The 16,540-nt window shown below is 40.2% G+C and overlaps 1 protein-coding gene across 2 annotated transcripts in view; it reads left to right on the top strand.

Moving 5' to 3' along the window:
- Positions 1-3,003: 3,003 nt before the first annotated feature.
- The window catches only part of PPP2R2D (protein phosphatase 2 regulatory subunit Bdelta), a 51,473-nt gene continuing 37,936 nt past the window's right edge, over positions 3,004-16,540 (top strand). Inside the window, exons 1-2 of one of the 2 annotated variants that reach the window (XM_058187862.1) lie at positions 3,004-3,501; positions 3,734-3,832. In XM_058187862.1, coding sequence (XP_058043845.1) covers positions 3,495-3,501; positions 3,734-3,832 — 106 coding nt within the window. In that variant the 5' untranslated portion in view covers positions 3,004-3,494. Of the gene's footprint in view, positions 3,502-3,730; positions 3,833-16,540 lie in introns of both variants that reach the window. The other variant, XM_058187861.1, reaches the window with a different exon arrangement.

The following is a 16,540-nucleotide window of genomic DNA, read 5'->3' as shown; positions in this document are numbered from 1 at the left end:
ACTTAACCGTGTTACTAACTTATCTACTGCACTGATTTGCTTAACAACTGTGGCAAGAAAAATCATAAAATCAGGCAAAAATCACTTAACAAATGTCTCACTTAGCAAAAGAAATTTTGGGCTCAATTGTGGTTGTACGCTGAGGACTATCTATTAGTTAGTTTTATAGAGCTATAGACCTACTTATCTGTAACTCTTAATTTTATCAACTTTAAGCACGTGGCTATTTTATAATATAAATTTAAGAATAGAATAGAATAGAATAGAATAGAATAGAATAGAATAGAATAGAATAGAATAGAATAGAATAGAATAGAATAGAATTTTTATTGGCCAAGTGTGATTGGACACACAAGGAATTTGTCTTGGTGCATATGCTCTTAGTGTACATAAAAGAAAAGATACGTTCATCAAGGTACAACACATACAACACTTAATGATTGTCATAGGGTACAAATAAGCAATCAGGAAACAATATTAATATAAATCATAAGGATACCAGCAACAAAGTTATAGTCATACAGTTATAAGTAGAAGGAGATGGGTGATGAGAAGATTAATAGTGCAGATTTAGTCAATAGTTTGACAACGTTGAGGGAATTATTTGTTTAGCAGAGTGATGGCAATCGGGGGAAAACTGTTCTTGTGTCTAGTTGTTCTGGTGTGCAGTGCTCTATAGCGTCGTTTTGAGGGTAGGAGTTGAAACAGTTTATGTCCAGGATGTGAGGTGTCTGTAAATATTTTCACGGCCCTCTTCTTGATTCGTGCAGTATACAGGTCCTCAATAGAAGACAGGTTGGTAGCAATTTTTTTTCTGCAGTTCTAATTATTCTCTGAAGTCTGTGTTTGTCTTGTTGGGTTGCAGAACCAAACCAGACAGTTATAGAGGTGCATAAGTGCATAAGGTGCATAATAAGTCTATGAATATGATATACCAATTTTTAGTTTACAGATCTTAATGTCAGATATTTTCTGATAAAGACATTATGTACACCTCACACTTACTTCACAAATCTTAACCTCAGATATTTCGTAGAAATGCATAGCTCAGTTAATAAGAATACCATTTTATAATACAGAAATATAACTTTGTGATTAATTTTCCATTTCCAGCTTATGCTACTCAAATGCTAAAGCAAGATTGATTGAAATATCTAAGCACTTGGATCCTAGAAGAATGGCAAAGCACTTCTGAACAATGTTGCCAAGAAACCACATTGAAGACATACAAATAGACAAAAGAAAAGATTTATAACTAATAAAAAATGCCGCAAAACCCTTTCATATTATTGCCCAGAAAACCACATAGATGCAGCCATGTAATCCCCAAGAGTGGCAGCATTTGGATTTAAAGGAGCATCTTTGAAGAACTTGTATTTTGCTTGTCCCAAAGGTGCTTTTTTCAAGAGGCAACTGGACTTTCTTGTTTTTTCTTTGAAGACGTTTTGCTTCTCATCCAAGAAGCCTCTTCAGCCGATTGGATGGTGAGGAAGATTTATATGCCTTGCAGACTGCTAATCATTTGCATTCTTTTAGAGAGTCATTGGAGGTTTATCTGTGTCCTCAGGTTCACCTGAGTAGTTCAAATGGGTGTGGAGCAAGGGTAAAATTTAGCAGGTTCTGACAGGTTCTGGAGAACCAGTAGCAGAAATTTTGAGTGGTTCAGAGAACTGGCAAATACCACATCTGGCTGGCCCCAGAGTGGGGTTGGAATGGAGATTTTTCAATATCCTTCCCCCAGTAGTGTGGAGGGAATGGAGATTTTGCAGTATCCTGGTGCCACGCCCACCAAGATATACCATGTCCACCAAGTCACGCCCACAGGACCGGTAGTAAAAAAAAATTGAATTCCACCACTGGTGTGGAGCCTTCTTGGAACTGTTGAAAGGACTGCGTTGTACACAGTCGAAATAGATGGTGCTGTATCCCTCCTCTGGATAGGGAGATTCTATTAGCAACAAGCAAAATAGAAATGACTATGGAGAGTCTCAGTCATCCAGGTCATGATCTGTGGTCTGTCCCCACCTTTGGGACAACCATGACCCTGATAACTGAGACTCTCCATAGACATTTGTATTTTGCTTGTTGCTTAAAAAAAAAAAAGGCAGCCTCAGCAGATGGCAGCACCTGGCAAACTTTAGTCTCAGAAACAGAACAAAATCAGAGATGATGGAAGAGATCCAGGGAATCACAAGGTTTAGGTTGGGCTGCGAAATTGGGTAAGCATCCAGGAATCCCAAAGGTGCTTTTTTTTCTTTCTTTCAAGAGATAATCGGACTTCCTTGTTTTTTTCTTTCCTTGAAGACCTTTTGCTTCTCATCCAAGAAGCTTCTTCAGCTCTGACTGGATGGTGGGGAACGGAAGGTTTTATACACCTTGCAGACAGCTGGACATTTGCATTCATGCGTTAAGGCCACCCGGAGGTTTGTGTGTGTCGTCAGGGTCACCTGAGTGGTGCAAATGGGCGTGGAGCCTTCTTGGAACCGTTGAAAGGACTGTGTTGTAGACTGGAGATAATAGATGATGTCCTATCCCTCCCCCCTCTGTTGAGAAAGGGCCCTTTAATTTTGACACAGACGGCCTCTTTAACCCCTCTTTCAAACCAGCGGTCCTCTCAGTCCAAAATATGGACTCACGAAGGCAAAGATGGCAAAGAAGCGTTGCCAGGAAGCCAGAGAGAGAGAGAGAGATTGATTCATCAAGTTACCCGGAATCGACTAATAAAAGCCATTCTCCAGCTCTTGAGTGAGGGGAATTTGTTCCCTTCCGGCAGCCCTGCAGCTTCGAAAGCCTGAAGCCCCCGTAAGAAGGGGAGGGGGGGGGAAACGCAGCCAATCCATAGTAACAGACGAGCCTCCACACCATCGACCCTCCCTTCACTCACCCCTCCCCTCCGCCCGCATCTCCACCACCCACCTCCTACGGCAAGGAGACCCGTTTGAGCTCTAGGGGGCGGGTCCAAAAAGCAGCCCCGCCCCTGGCCGATCCCAAGTCCCGTGGACTCCGGGCGGGCGAGATTTGCCCGGCGTGAAGTCGGCGTCCTCGAGGTTCGCGAAAGGGCGCCCGAGCTTCCTTCCGTGGCTCCGCGGGGAAGCCGCCTCAGCCAGCGCCGGACGGCAAGGCTGGCAGCCTCCGCCTCCAAGCCCTGAACACTTCGTCCCCACAACCAACCAGCCGGCCATCGAGGCAGGCGTGAAACTTCCCGAGAGCTTCATCTCGGGGCCCGTCCTTTCCCGGCCGGCGGAGGCTGGCAGGAGGATGACGTCACCGGATCAGGCTGACCGGCAATGGGCGCCATTTTGAAACCCCCGAACCTCCGGCGGCGTCGGCGCTGGCTGTGGCGGCAGCCGCAGCACCAGCAGCTCCACCAGCAGCAGCAGCAGAAGCGGCGGCGAAGGAGGCGCTTGTAGCGGCTTTCCCATCCGTCCCCGTTGATTCTTCCGCTCCGCGGGCTTTTGCAGCCGGCGGTCTCCGCCAGCCACACGCCGCGCAACATGGCAGGTAAGGGGCACGCGTGGTGGCTGCGGCGCTGCTGCTGCTGCCGCTCATGGAGACAGCGGCGGCCGCCCTTAGCTTGGCGGGCGGAGGCAGGCCCGGGGCCCGCAGGGTGGCTTTTGGAGAGGGCCGAGGGCAGCTCGGAAGGCCGGGCCGGCATCCGGGCCTCCTCGGCGGGCGGAGAAGATGAGGTCTGGCCGGCACGGTCTGTGCTCACGGCGCTTTTCATCTCCAGCAGGAGTGGCCGGCGGCGGCGGAGGCGTCGCCGGCGGTGGCAACGATTTCCAGTGGTGCTTCTCGCAGGTGAAGGGGGCGATCGACGAGGACGTGGCGGAAGGTAAAATGCGGCGTCGCGAAATGACCCCTGCGAGGCCATCCCGGGCCTTTGCTTTCTTTCTCCCTCCGTCCCATGCTGGCTCTCCACCTCCCGCAGGTGGGGGCATCTTTGGAGCGGCCCCTTGAGAGTTCGGGGAGGTGGCTGAAATAGGTTTTTAATTTATTTAATGCCTTTTCCTTCCTCCCACCTTAAATCCCAGACCACATGATGGGGCTGGGGGGAATGGTTCCTTATTTTGTCAGCAAGTAAGAAAGACGGTGCTGTTTAACTAGCACTGATGATGTTACCTAGTTTGGGTAATGAAACGTGTGCAAGAAAACAAGCCAGCTTCGAAGAGCGCCAAGGACCACCTCATGTCAACCCTCCCGAGCTACAAATATTCTCCTTTATTAAATAAGGTGCTGTTTGTCAGGTGCAAAGATGCAGAAAGTCTTAGCTTTGATGACTGGGTGCCTTTAGGATGAATGCAGCATGGTTTACACAATCCTGGCTGCACAATAAATTATACCCAAGACATTTGCAGGGTATTGAGACCCCAGTTTTTCTCCATTACTAAGATGGCAGGGATAATAGGAGATGCTGTCCAATAGCTTCATGACCCAAGTTGGAGGCCATTAAGTTTTCAAAAGCTTAAAGACCACTTCATGATGGATGCAACATGATTTATACAATCCTAGCTGAATTTTTTTTAAAAAAAAACTATTCCCAAGATATTTGCAGGGTATTGAGACACCCGTTTTTCTCTATTACTAAGCTGGCAGGGATAATAGGAGATGCTGTCCAGTAGATTTGTGACCCAGGTTGGAGGCCATGAAGTTTTCAAAAACTTAAAGATCACTTTAAGCCTTTGAAAACTTTATCAATCTGTCAGTACAGGGTGCCTGCTTATTTTTGTATAATTCTTTTCCCCATATCTCTGGTCCTTGGGAAAAGAGTAGGGGATGCAGGGTCTGACTAAGTTGCTGCCATCTCTCTTCAAAAAAAAAAAAAAGCTTGCTTTATGTTCTGGAGAAATAACATTAGAATTGGATAATGGAAAGAAAGGAATGCTGGAGTGATTAGAATAGCTGTCAGTATTTCTGGTTCTAACTGATAATGCAGCTCTTTGGTTTTAATTTAAATAATTAAAACATGAGACTGTCTTTCTGGCAGTGCAAAATTTTTACTCTTAGTATGTTGATTAAACTGCACAGTTTAGAGCAACAATAATCTTTACCTGTATTAATAGTTTAGCCTCTAACATAGTTGAGAGACATCATTAACTAAATTTACTGGGATTTATTACCTGACAAATTTACTTAGAATAGCAGGCAAATTACTGCTTTAGGTTCTCAATTGCTGATTAGCTTTCTTTGCATCACTTCTTGGAACTGTAATTGTTCAGGTTATCTTTATGATATATATTTTTGAAAATAGTATCTTTAAAATTGTCTGAAAGATGTTAATTTTACTTGTACTTTGCTGGAGTTTAGACCTATTACAGGAAAAGAGGGGAGAATTAAAGGGTGTGGTCTGGATGAAGTACTGAAACAACTTTAAATACTAACAATGAAAATAGCGTCCTTTTCAAATAGAATTGAATTCTTTAGTATTTTATAAACAAGTCTGCAGGAGTTTTCATACTTTGTTGAACACTTATGTTTTGAAAAAGTGACAAGTAGTCCAAGAAAGTTTATTTGAACAATGCTTGATTTTTTTAACTGTTTATGCATAATTTAAAAACTTGTTTCTATGAATCATTAGGGTGTGCATACTTCAATTTGTAACATGATGGTAAGTGTAGAAGAACTGTTCCATTATCTATCTCTTGAGAGGAGAGAGCTTCGTAGGAAAGTAATACAACATTCCTATACATGTACTTGTATTGTTTTTAGACTCTACAATGACGTTTGATAGCCTTTACACAGTTTTGTAATTGAATATCAGACAGCCATGTAATGCTAGTAACAAACTGTCTACATGCTTTCCTATTGAGCATAGCTAATATTTATGTGGAGAGTAGTATTTGGAGTTCTATTTATAGAGGAAAAAATAGCCCCACCCCTATTTGTTCAATTCCAGCTATGTTGCATAAGAGGTCAGAATTATATGTTTAATCACCTGGTCTTATTATTGTAGTAGGAATCCATACTATTAGGAATGTTAAGTGCTGTTGTGTTTTCTGTAGTAGCGTGGCCGCAAAACTTGCTCTCTTTCCAGTTGTTCCTTGCATTTAAAGGAAGAGTCTAGCCTACTGAAAAACACTGGGTTTTGAGGGTGGTTGGAGAGAAGATAATCAGCATTTTGAAGCGTCTTCCCCCCTCCCCAAGATTTACTTCTGACTTATGGGCACTAGGTATGCGTTAAATGATAATACATTGTAATGTAGGCTGTCTTTATGATATTCAGAAATAGAATAGAATAGAAATGTTTATTGGCCAAGTGTGATTGGACACACAAGGAATTTGTCTTGGTGCATATGCTCTCGGTGTGCATAAAAGAAAAGATACATTCGTCAAGAATCATAAATTACAACACTTAATGATAGTCATAGGGAACAAATAAGCAATGAAATCCTATTAGAAAACAGTCAGTATAAATCTTAAGGATACCAGTAACAAGGTTACAGTCATACAGTCATAAGTGGGAGGAGATGGGTGATAGGAATGATGGGAAGATTAATAGTAATGCAGATTTAGTAACTAGTTTGACAGTGTTGAGGGAAATATTTGTTTAGCAGAGTGCTGGCATTCGGGGGGAAAACTGTTCTTGTGTCTAGTTGTTCTGATGTGCATTGCTCTATAGTATCCTTTGCACCTTTGGAAAGAAGTAACTTCTTATGCTTTGCCTTGGGTGATGATTATATAATTTTGAGGGAATATATTAAAAGTGATTGGTACTTCTGTATACTATATTAGACTTAGGTTCATGTGTGATGCCTCTTGCTTATACATCTGGGGAACAATAGACTTGCTTTCAGAATATACAGAGAGGTACAGTTAAAGAGGCAAGCTGCAATTTGCAGTAAGACATGCCATTTGAACAAAAATGGCCTCTTGTGCATTTAATTGATTGAAGTTTTGATCCCAAATTGTTCATATTTGAAAATATACAGTACAGGTAATCCTCGCCTCGATTTACAATAGTGATCAAAATTCAAATGCTGGTTCATACTTAAGACCATTGCTGTGTGCCAAGGTCATGGGATCACCTTTTGCAACCATTTTGCAAGTCAGTGGGGAAGCCAGATTCATTTAACAACTGGATTACTAATTTATCAATTGCAGTGGTTTAACAACTGTGGCAAGAAAGGTTGTAAAATGGAACAAAACTCAATATCTCATGTAACAACATAAATTTTGGACTCAATTGTGATCATAAGTCGAGGACTACCTGTATAGGATTTCTTGTTAAAAATTGAAATGTTTATTTATGGGGCTTCATAAGGAAGTTATGTTTGGTTCCATAATATATTCATAAACTCTTACAGTTTTGTCTTGTTTTTTCTTACTTAAGCCAATATAAGAAATCCTGCAAGAATTATATTATTTTCAGCATGAGCAAAAGTCACCCTAGGCATGAAAAATGTATGCAAGTATTCTGTTTAAGAACCAGAGTGTTTAGGCTCAAGTACATCACATAAATAGTGAGTTTGTTCAGGGTTAAATTATATATTGATATTTATGAAATTACTCTCATGTTTATTTCTGATTTGTGGATCACATCCTAAGCTTCCTTACTCATACTGAAGTACTGTGCATCTTAAAGGAGCTTAAACTGAAGTAATAGCGTTAAACTGCAGTTAATATTGGGCTTTAGAAATGTAAGGACATTATGCATGTTCGGTCTGCAATAAATCCAAATGAATTCTAAGTGAAATTACAATAAGAATATGGAATAGTGTCGTAATAAAATATAAAGTGTTTTAAAGCAAGTCTTTACAAAATGGTTTATATTAACTTTATTAACTGTTTTCATGAAATATAACTTTTGCTAAACAGCCTACTGTGCTATCTCTGTGCCATAAATGCATGGTGTATTGAAAATTGCCCGCTTGCTAAGTCTTGCTCTAGTCATAGAAAGTATTATGTGCATTTAATTTTTTTTTTTTTACTTACATTTATATCCCGCCCTTTTCCGAAGACTCAGGGCGGCTTACAGTGTATAAGGCAATAGTCTCATTCTATTTGTATATTTACAAAGTCAACTTATTGCCCCCCTAACAATCTGGGTCCTCATTTTACCTACCTTATAAAGGATGGAAGGCTGAGTCAACCTTGGGCCGGGCTTGAACCTGCAGTAATTGCAGGCTACTGTGTTCTAATAACAGGCTCCTTACAGCCTGAGCTATCCACGGTTTCAGTTATTTAGGTGTATGTAGTTTCCCAATAATGCAACCAATTTATCTTTCAAAAATGTTAGGGTTTTTCTTGAAGTTTGTAATCTTCCATCTGTATTAAGTTTTGAATTTTTTAATTTGTTTTTCCCATAAAGTGAATTTGCAGTGGAATCTGTATGTATCTGATTCAAACTATTTATTTATTTATTTTTATTTATTTATTAAATTTTTATACCGCCCTTCTCCCGAAGGACTCAGGGCAGTTTACAGCCATGATAAAAACAACAACAGGATACACATAAAACCATAATTTAAAAAACTTATTTTACAAATGGCTGAATTAAAACATTTAGAATAAAACCCAAATTTTAAAATGTTAAAACATTAAGACTAATTAAAATCCTATTAAAATCCTATGCCAGTCCTGCGCGAACAAACAAATAGGTCTTCAGTTCTCGGCGGAAAGTCCGAAGGTCCGGCAGTGTAGGTGTTCTAGTGTGAGAAAGAGCCAGGACAGTGACCACAAAGGCAAGGTTCAGGATGTCAACAGGATTATTTTGCTTCTGCTAAACTAAAACAGACTCCTTTGACTTCTGATTTGTGTTCTATTATTTGAAGACATGCAACATTTGTTAGTGCAGAGAAGTCCTGTTATATTCTATAGCAGAAATTCTCAGACTGCTTCCCTAGCAGGTCAAAAGCAATTTAGAAAGATGTCAGAATGTTCATTACCTGTTCAGACTTGTGCAGGTAAAGTTCAAGCACTGTTAAAACTCCCTATGGGCTTTGCCTTTGCAATCCAGCTGTATGTTTGCCCAACCAGAACAGGGGCAAGTTTTGACAATGCTCCTCCTTTGCCAGGGCAAGCAAAGCAAGAGCATTGTCAAAGGTCACTTTGATCTTTGGCTGTCATTTTGTTTGTGCAAGCCTGCAAAGGACATTGTATTCAGAGTATGATAATCTTACGATATGTAGACTAAAATTTTAAAAAATATTTTTGCCCAATCCCAACACCAATATGACCAATTATTTCACTTATTGAGGTAATCATAAAAACTCAATTTCCATTTTAGGGAATTGCAGAGCTGCAAAGTTTAATAACCACTGCCCCTATATATACTAATGATTCACAATGAACTGCATGTGGAATGAGAATGGTGGCTGTGCCAGGTTATGTTAGAAAATATTGGCCACATGTTTATGTGGGTATCTTCTGTATTGTGAAATTATTATTTAACATAAATTATAAACCTTCCTGTCAAGTATGGAACTATCATTATGATCAATATACAGGATAACATAGTAAGACATTAGGCTGTCCAGTTATATGCCCATTCCTGCTGTCACTTTACATTCTATAAATGTAAATCTTGCTTGCTTTTATTTATCTACCAATAGAAAGGAAAGATGCAACTATTGTAATCAAACAGCAGGTCTAATAATTATTTATATATCATCTCTTATATAAAAATGTCCCAGTATGAATATTTTGAGATCAAGAAATCTCATTTCTTTGGTAACAAAAGATTCTCTTTAAGTTCTGTACTTCAGTTTATAGTTAATAGAAATTATTCATCTTCCATTCTGTTATAAAGAACTTTCCCAACTGCTTAGCAATCCATTATCTAGTTCACAGTCCAGCAGATTTTTAATGCTGAAGGCTACATTTGCTCCCTCCACATACACATAGAGAAGAGTTGCTGCATACATTCCAGTATCGTAATGGGGGTGTGGGGGTGGTTAGGTGCTTTGGGAAACATATATGTATGGCTTGCCTACCCGTGTTCTGAACAGAAATGACTTACTAGTAAGGCATTGTTTATTCTAAGCATTGTATCTTCCTCTGTATTTTGACAAATGGGCATCTAGGAGAAAACTGCTTTTGTTTCTCAAGCTGCTGAATAATTGAGTGCTTTGAGAAGGGAATTTTTATTTTGCCACATATCTTGCTCATCTAGAACCTACTTGTCTAATGGGTTAATTGATTTCAACATATGCATTCAAAATATATTTTATTGTATGTCTCTGTAAGTACCAATAGCTGGGTGCTTATTTTCTTAAGTACTTAGTGTACTGACTCACACACTTAACTTTATTTGAAATTAAACATTATAATAATTAAATTAGAGTCCTCCAAAGTACCATCTCAAGAATGCCCAAATGTCCTACATAACCCCTAAGCAGATTAATAAAAAATAAAATGAAAAGTACTTACTTGCCAGGAAATACATAGATAAAACTGTTTGAAAGAATCCTGTGAGTTTAGGAAAAGATGTTAGATAATTTACATAGTGTGCTTAGTTACAACCATCATGCAGCCATTTTGTGAGTATGTCACTCCTATAATAACCCTGATGTATCAGTGTTCTCAATATTTCCTCAATATTTCAAGTGTGCCCACAAGCCCAAACAGCTTATCTGCCTGCAATTTAGGATACAGCAATTAAAACTGATGACTAGGCAGCCTGCACATTACTTTATACAAATAAACAAAAGGTTACTAATTGGGGTATAAATCTCTGTCGGGTTTGCAGAATAACAATACAAAAGTATATAACATCAGTAAAAGCCATCAATAGTAATAAGATATCCTTTGCAAAGCTAAACAGCCACAGTAATCCTATTAAAACATTTGCAAGAAATAAAAAATAAGACTGGTACTGATGGCCTAAACCTATGATGAAGAACCTATGGCACGTGTGCCCGAAGTGGCATGCAGAGCAATGTCACCTAGCACACGCGGTGTCACCTGTTCCTCTTCCGGGTTTCTTCCATGCATGCACATGCAACAATCAGCTAGCTTTTGTGCCGGAAACCGGAAGAGCTGGTCTTCCATTTTCTGGCAGGAGCATGCGTGCCAGCCAGCTTATCAGTGTGTGCGCATGCGCAGCAGTAACCAGAAGACTTGCTTGCCGGCACACATGCTCACACCAGAAAACGGAAGTACCTTATCTGGCACGCCCATGTCCCCTGGGCAGCTCCTCTTCCTGACAAGTGCTTGCACACGCACAAAGCACACACACCCGCATGAAGTACTCCCTTTTCAGTACTTGGTGCTGCGTGCACGCGCTCTGTCCCTTTTCAGCACTCGTTGGCAAAAAGGTTCACCATCACTGACCTAAACTGTTTACTAATCAGCATAGTGGTATGTGTTCCATTTAAATGAAAGGGAGGGCAGGAGGGTTGGATTAAAAAATAGCTTTGAGGCACTGATCATAGTAGCACAAGAACAGGCACTAAGTACCAGATCCATAGAAGCAGAGTTCTACTGCATTAGTCAGATCCAAGGTACAGACTGCAGGCCTCAGAGACAATCCAATACATAGTGGCAGGAGATACAGGCAGAGCCACATGTACTAAAAGACACAACCAAGTAGCTGGTATTGTTCATAGGAACATCTGCACAGAATATGTGCTAGATACTCCTACGTCAGATAAAAGGTCTCACAAAAGGTTGTGGAGAATAAGAAAGCTAAGATCCTGTGTAACTTTCAGGTACAGGCAGACAAGCAGGTACTAGCCAATCAGCCAGACATCATAGTTGATGACCAAAATACAGTGTGGGTGATAGATGTAGCAGTGCCAAATGACAGCAACATCAAGAAGAGGGGGTAAGAGAAACTGAAGAGGTGCCAGAGCCTGAAGGAGGAACTGGGAAGGATGTGGAAAGTAAAAGGCCAAAGTGATCCCCTGTGGTGATAGGAGCACTTGGGTCTGTGACTCTTAATCTGGGAGAGTGGCTCCAACATATCCCAGGAACTAAATCAGAGCTCTGTCCAGAAGAGTGTAGTGCTAGGAACAGTTAATCCCAGGCCTCTGGTAGAGCACCCAAGATTGAGGACCAGATGTATTTTAAAAACTTCACTTAAGGGCTTTACACAGATGACAATAAAACAGACAACAGATATTCAACACGATTGTTTTCTTTTAGAATAATGCAATAAGAGAAGATGTATGCTATTTTCTATTCTCTTCAAATTTCTACAAAAATCTATAGTATGTGATCTCCATGAGGATCCCCCACAACCCCTTTGATAACTCCCTTCTTCCCAAAATCATTTTCATGTTATTACCTGCCTCTGTGCTTCTGTTGCTAGCCACCCCAACCTATACCCCTCATCCAAATGAAATCCATACCCTAAACTCCCCACCATCCTAACAGGTTGGTTGTCTTTGGGCCCTTCCACCTACCAGTCAGCATCCAAACCTAACTAATAGCCACTTCATCCATTATCATAATACACACTATACAACCACAACTGTCCTACCAGGTCTCCCCATGGCAGACAAAGATAAAATCAAGTAATTTTCAGGGAAACTAGAGGAAGCTTCATTCTCCCTTTTACTGGGGGCAGAGGAGAAAGTAAGCACTACTGCAGAAAATCCCAGACCAACAACATTGTCTACCAAAGTCCAAACTGAGCATAAATCATAAGTCTACTGTTTTCATCTTCATCTCTTGCTAACAGAATTAATCAAAACATGAAATGGTAAGGCATCAATTTGGCATCTCAGATTATTTAAGTTTATTAAACATTACAGTTAAAAGGATAAAAACTAATACAAGCTAAAAAGTAAACTATGTTAGTCAAATTTTGATTGAAATTAAATTAAATCTTTAATTTAAAATGAAACTTTTGGTTCTTTCTGGTTCCTTCTAGCATCCAGCCTTCCAAGTCCCTTCAATTTTTTTAAAGAATTCAAAACAATAGCATTTTCTCACTCAAAGAATTCTTATAATTAATTTCCAAATCTTATTTCAACTCCATCTGGACCTTTAATCAATGTATAACTTTCCAAACACAATATTCTGATCACCCTGTTTAAGCCAGAAAAAGAAATTTATGTCCTTAAACTTGTATTTACAACTTCTTTTTTGCCAAGGATTGTCAAAAGGTCACCTAGTTTTTCCAGACTTGTCAATCCAAATATCATTAATAACTGAAATCAATCAAGTAATCAAAAGTGATCAGTGAAGGAAATAGACATAGTGTCCTTTTTAAAGGTGCTGACTACGATTTCAGCAAGATGGTTTTCCCTAATCTTTAAGAATTCTAAACTTGTCAAGGACCACTTGTCTGGCGGTCTCTTCATCAGGACCAACTGTCTGGAGCACTTGTGGGCGATCACAAGCCCTCTCCTTGTCTGGAGAGGAATTATGAAGAGCCATTCTACTCTGGCTTTCATTCTACAACAATCAGCTCTGGTTTTAGCAGAGCCATTTTCAGTTTACCACTTCTTCCCTGGAGTGGTATCTTGGATTATTCATAGAATAAATCTTAAATAAGCGTACTAAGTAAATAACAAATTGAAAAGATTGTGCATTACCTAGTTTGGTAATGAAACGTCTGCGAAAAAACAACCAAACCCAGAGAGCACCAAGGACTCACAAATTGAAAAGAACTGTATTTGAAGAGCATACAAATAGTCCTCAAATTAAAATGGTAATTGGAACTAGAATTTTCTATTGGTAAGTGATGCAGTCATAAAGCATGGCATTACATCATTGCTTAGCAACTGCAACCTTAGTAGTGCCCATTCTTATTGCTAACCGAATTCTGCCAGTTGTTAGACTTCTGAAGCTTCTGAATCCAACTACTAATAGGCATTTCTTAGGCTTTGCAAAGCATTGTGAGAAGGGTATACACAGTTTGGGAAATGGTCGGAGTGGCCTTCTTGCAAAGTTTCCGAAGGCCTCTGAAACTTTATGAAAAATCACGAAAACGAAGTGCCATATTTGGAGAACAATGTGAGGAGCATCGAGAAGAAAGGCTGACATGGTCAGCAGTTGGCTCACATAGGGCCAGGCTGGGCACACCTTTTCAGTGGGATGAAGAAGACAGTGAAGGTCAGCTGGACATAGTGGGGCTTGTGGAGTTCGACATTGTGGTATTGGGATGGATGGATGGATGGATGGATGGATGGATGGCCACAGAGCTGATGGTGATACTGTGTGGTGGCACTGAGGCAGAAGTAGAGATCTGAGAGCCATGGCAACTAGCTGAGACTGCTGAAGACCCTAGGCCTCTGGTTCAGCACCACTGCTGCTGATTAGTGTCAGTATGTAGGGCACCAAAAGAGGGGGAGATGGGTGTAGCCAGTTGAAGCATCTCTGCAATTGTAAGAGCAAGCAGGCTGCCAAGCAGCCAAATGTTAAGCACGTGACTGTGGGGGCACTGCAACAGCTGTAACTCTGAGGGCCAGATGTTAATGCCATTTATTAAGCACCATAGCTTCAAATGGTTATTAAGTGAATGATTGTTACGCCAGGACTAACTAGTTAGTTTGCCATTGGGGCACAACCTGTTTCCTTAACTGATCTAAATAAGTAGTGCCTTACTGAATTTAGTCCATAAGTACAAATAATCCTTGACTTACAACAGTCCATTTGGTGACTGTTCAAAGTTACAGCTGCACTGAAAAAAAGTGACTTAGGACCATTTTTCACACTTATGAAACATCCTCATGGTCATGATCAAAATTCAGATGCTTGGCAGCTGGTTCATATTGATGACGGTTGCAGCATCCCGGGTTTATGTGATCCCCTTTTGCGACCTTCTGACAAGCAAAATCAATGGGAAAACCAGATTCATTTAACAACCATGACACCAACTTACCGTATTTTTCAGAGTATAAGACGCTCCGAACTATAAGACGCACCTACCTTTTTTGGTGAAGAAAACAAGAAAAAGAAATCTGCCTCTACCTCCCAGCAATTTTGCCACATTGCAGCAAACAGCAAATAGCCTGCTTTACTTTCGTTTTCGTTTTCAGCATAGCTTGATTAGTACAAGAAAATAAAAATCTGCTCCCAGCATTTTACTTCCTTGCAGCAAGCAGCAGAGGCCCACGCAGCAATAGGCAGTGGCAATCCCTGCAGCCTGAAACAGCTGAGAATTGGGAGGCCAATCCAACGAACAATCAACTTGTGCTAATTAGGCTGTGCTGAAGCTGAAATGGGCTGTTTCTTCTTGCTGCTTGCTGCAAGCAGGTAAATTGCTGGGAGGCAGAGGCCAAAGGGTGGGTGGGCGGGGCTACATTTGGTGTATAAGACACACCTAAATTTTCACCCCCTTTTGGGGGGGGAGGTGCGTCTTATACTCCGAAAAATACGGTAATGCAGTGAACACCTGTAGCAAGAAAGGTCATAAAAGGGGGCAAAATTCACTTAGCAAATGTTTCACTTGGCAACAGAAATGGGCTCATTTGTGGTCGTAATTTGAGGACTGCTTTTAGTTTACATAACCTGCAGTTGAAGAATGTACTTAAAGATGCAGTTTAAAAATATATTTACTAAAGCATGTTTCATAATTATATCTTACTTTTGGTGTAATTTATAAACAATTTGAAGATATTTAGTAATCAAAGTAATGTAAACAATGCTATCTTTAGTATTACATCTACTGATGACTTTAGTTACTACTTATGGGTAAAATTATTAATAGAATCTCTGAAGTATAGCAAATATACTGTTAGTCTACTTTCCAGTATAGTTCAGCCATGATAAGACATCTCGGAGGCAAATCTTATCTGCTTGCCCATCACCTGCAGCAATTATTTTCACAGTTTCTTGGTACATTCTATATTATCTTACAAATATCCTAGAAGCAAATTCATAATTAGTTTTAAAATAAAAGATGAAGTAATATTCATACATTTTTAAGGCTTGATATAGGAATTTTGGTGACAAGCATCATTCATCATCACTACACTTAAAAGTACATGTTTAACATAATAGATAAAGGTTAAAAAGATAAGAGCCCCCCTTTCCCCCCCCTCGCACTTTCGGAACAACAGTATTACAGCTTTAAAGGTCATAGCTAGAATTAGATCTAGAATTTCACCTGGAAATGAATTGTAAAGCAGACCACCAGGCATTGAAATTATGTTTTCTGGATTTTTTTAGAGGCAGACTTGACTGGTAGCTGTCAAATTTTAGAATTAGTAATGTTGGTGGGGGGAAATGCAAACATCTGGGTTTTTTGAAATTTTCAATAATGGACAAAATGTGTACCACATAACATACCATATTTTTCGGAGTATAAAACACAGCTTAGTTTTTGAGGAGGAAAATAAGAAAAAAGCTGATTGGCAGGTGGATTGGCCTCCCGGTATACCCCCAATCATCTGTTCCCAGAGGTGAATTTTAGCAACAGGTTCCTTGGCTATGAGCTCTGTGCCTTGCTTTTTTTGGATTTTTTTTTCTGCCTCTGAAACTCCGTTTCAGAAAAAACTTTTTTCTGCCTTTGAAAACCTCCCAAACAGCTTCAGAAAAAAAGCCTCTGAAGCTCTGTTTGGGGTCTTCATTTCTGAAGCTTCGTTTCTGATGATTTTTTCAGTCTCTGAAACCTCCGTTTGAGAAGCTGGGCGGGGCTACATTTGGAGTATAA

This window comes from Ahaetulla prasina, chromosome 6 (assembly GCF_028640845.1).
Source record: "Ahaetulla prasina isolate Xishuangbanna chromosome 6, ASM2864084v1, whole genome shotgun sequence".
Lineage (NCBI taxonomy): Eukaryota > Metazoa > Chordata > Lepidosauria > Squamata > Colubridae > Ahaetulla > Ahaetulla prasina.
Note: the sequence above shows the minus strand (reverse complement) of the source record. Positions and strands in the feature narration are given on the sequence as shown.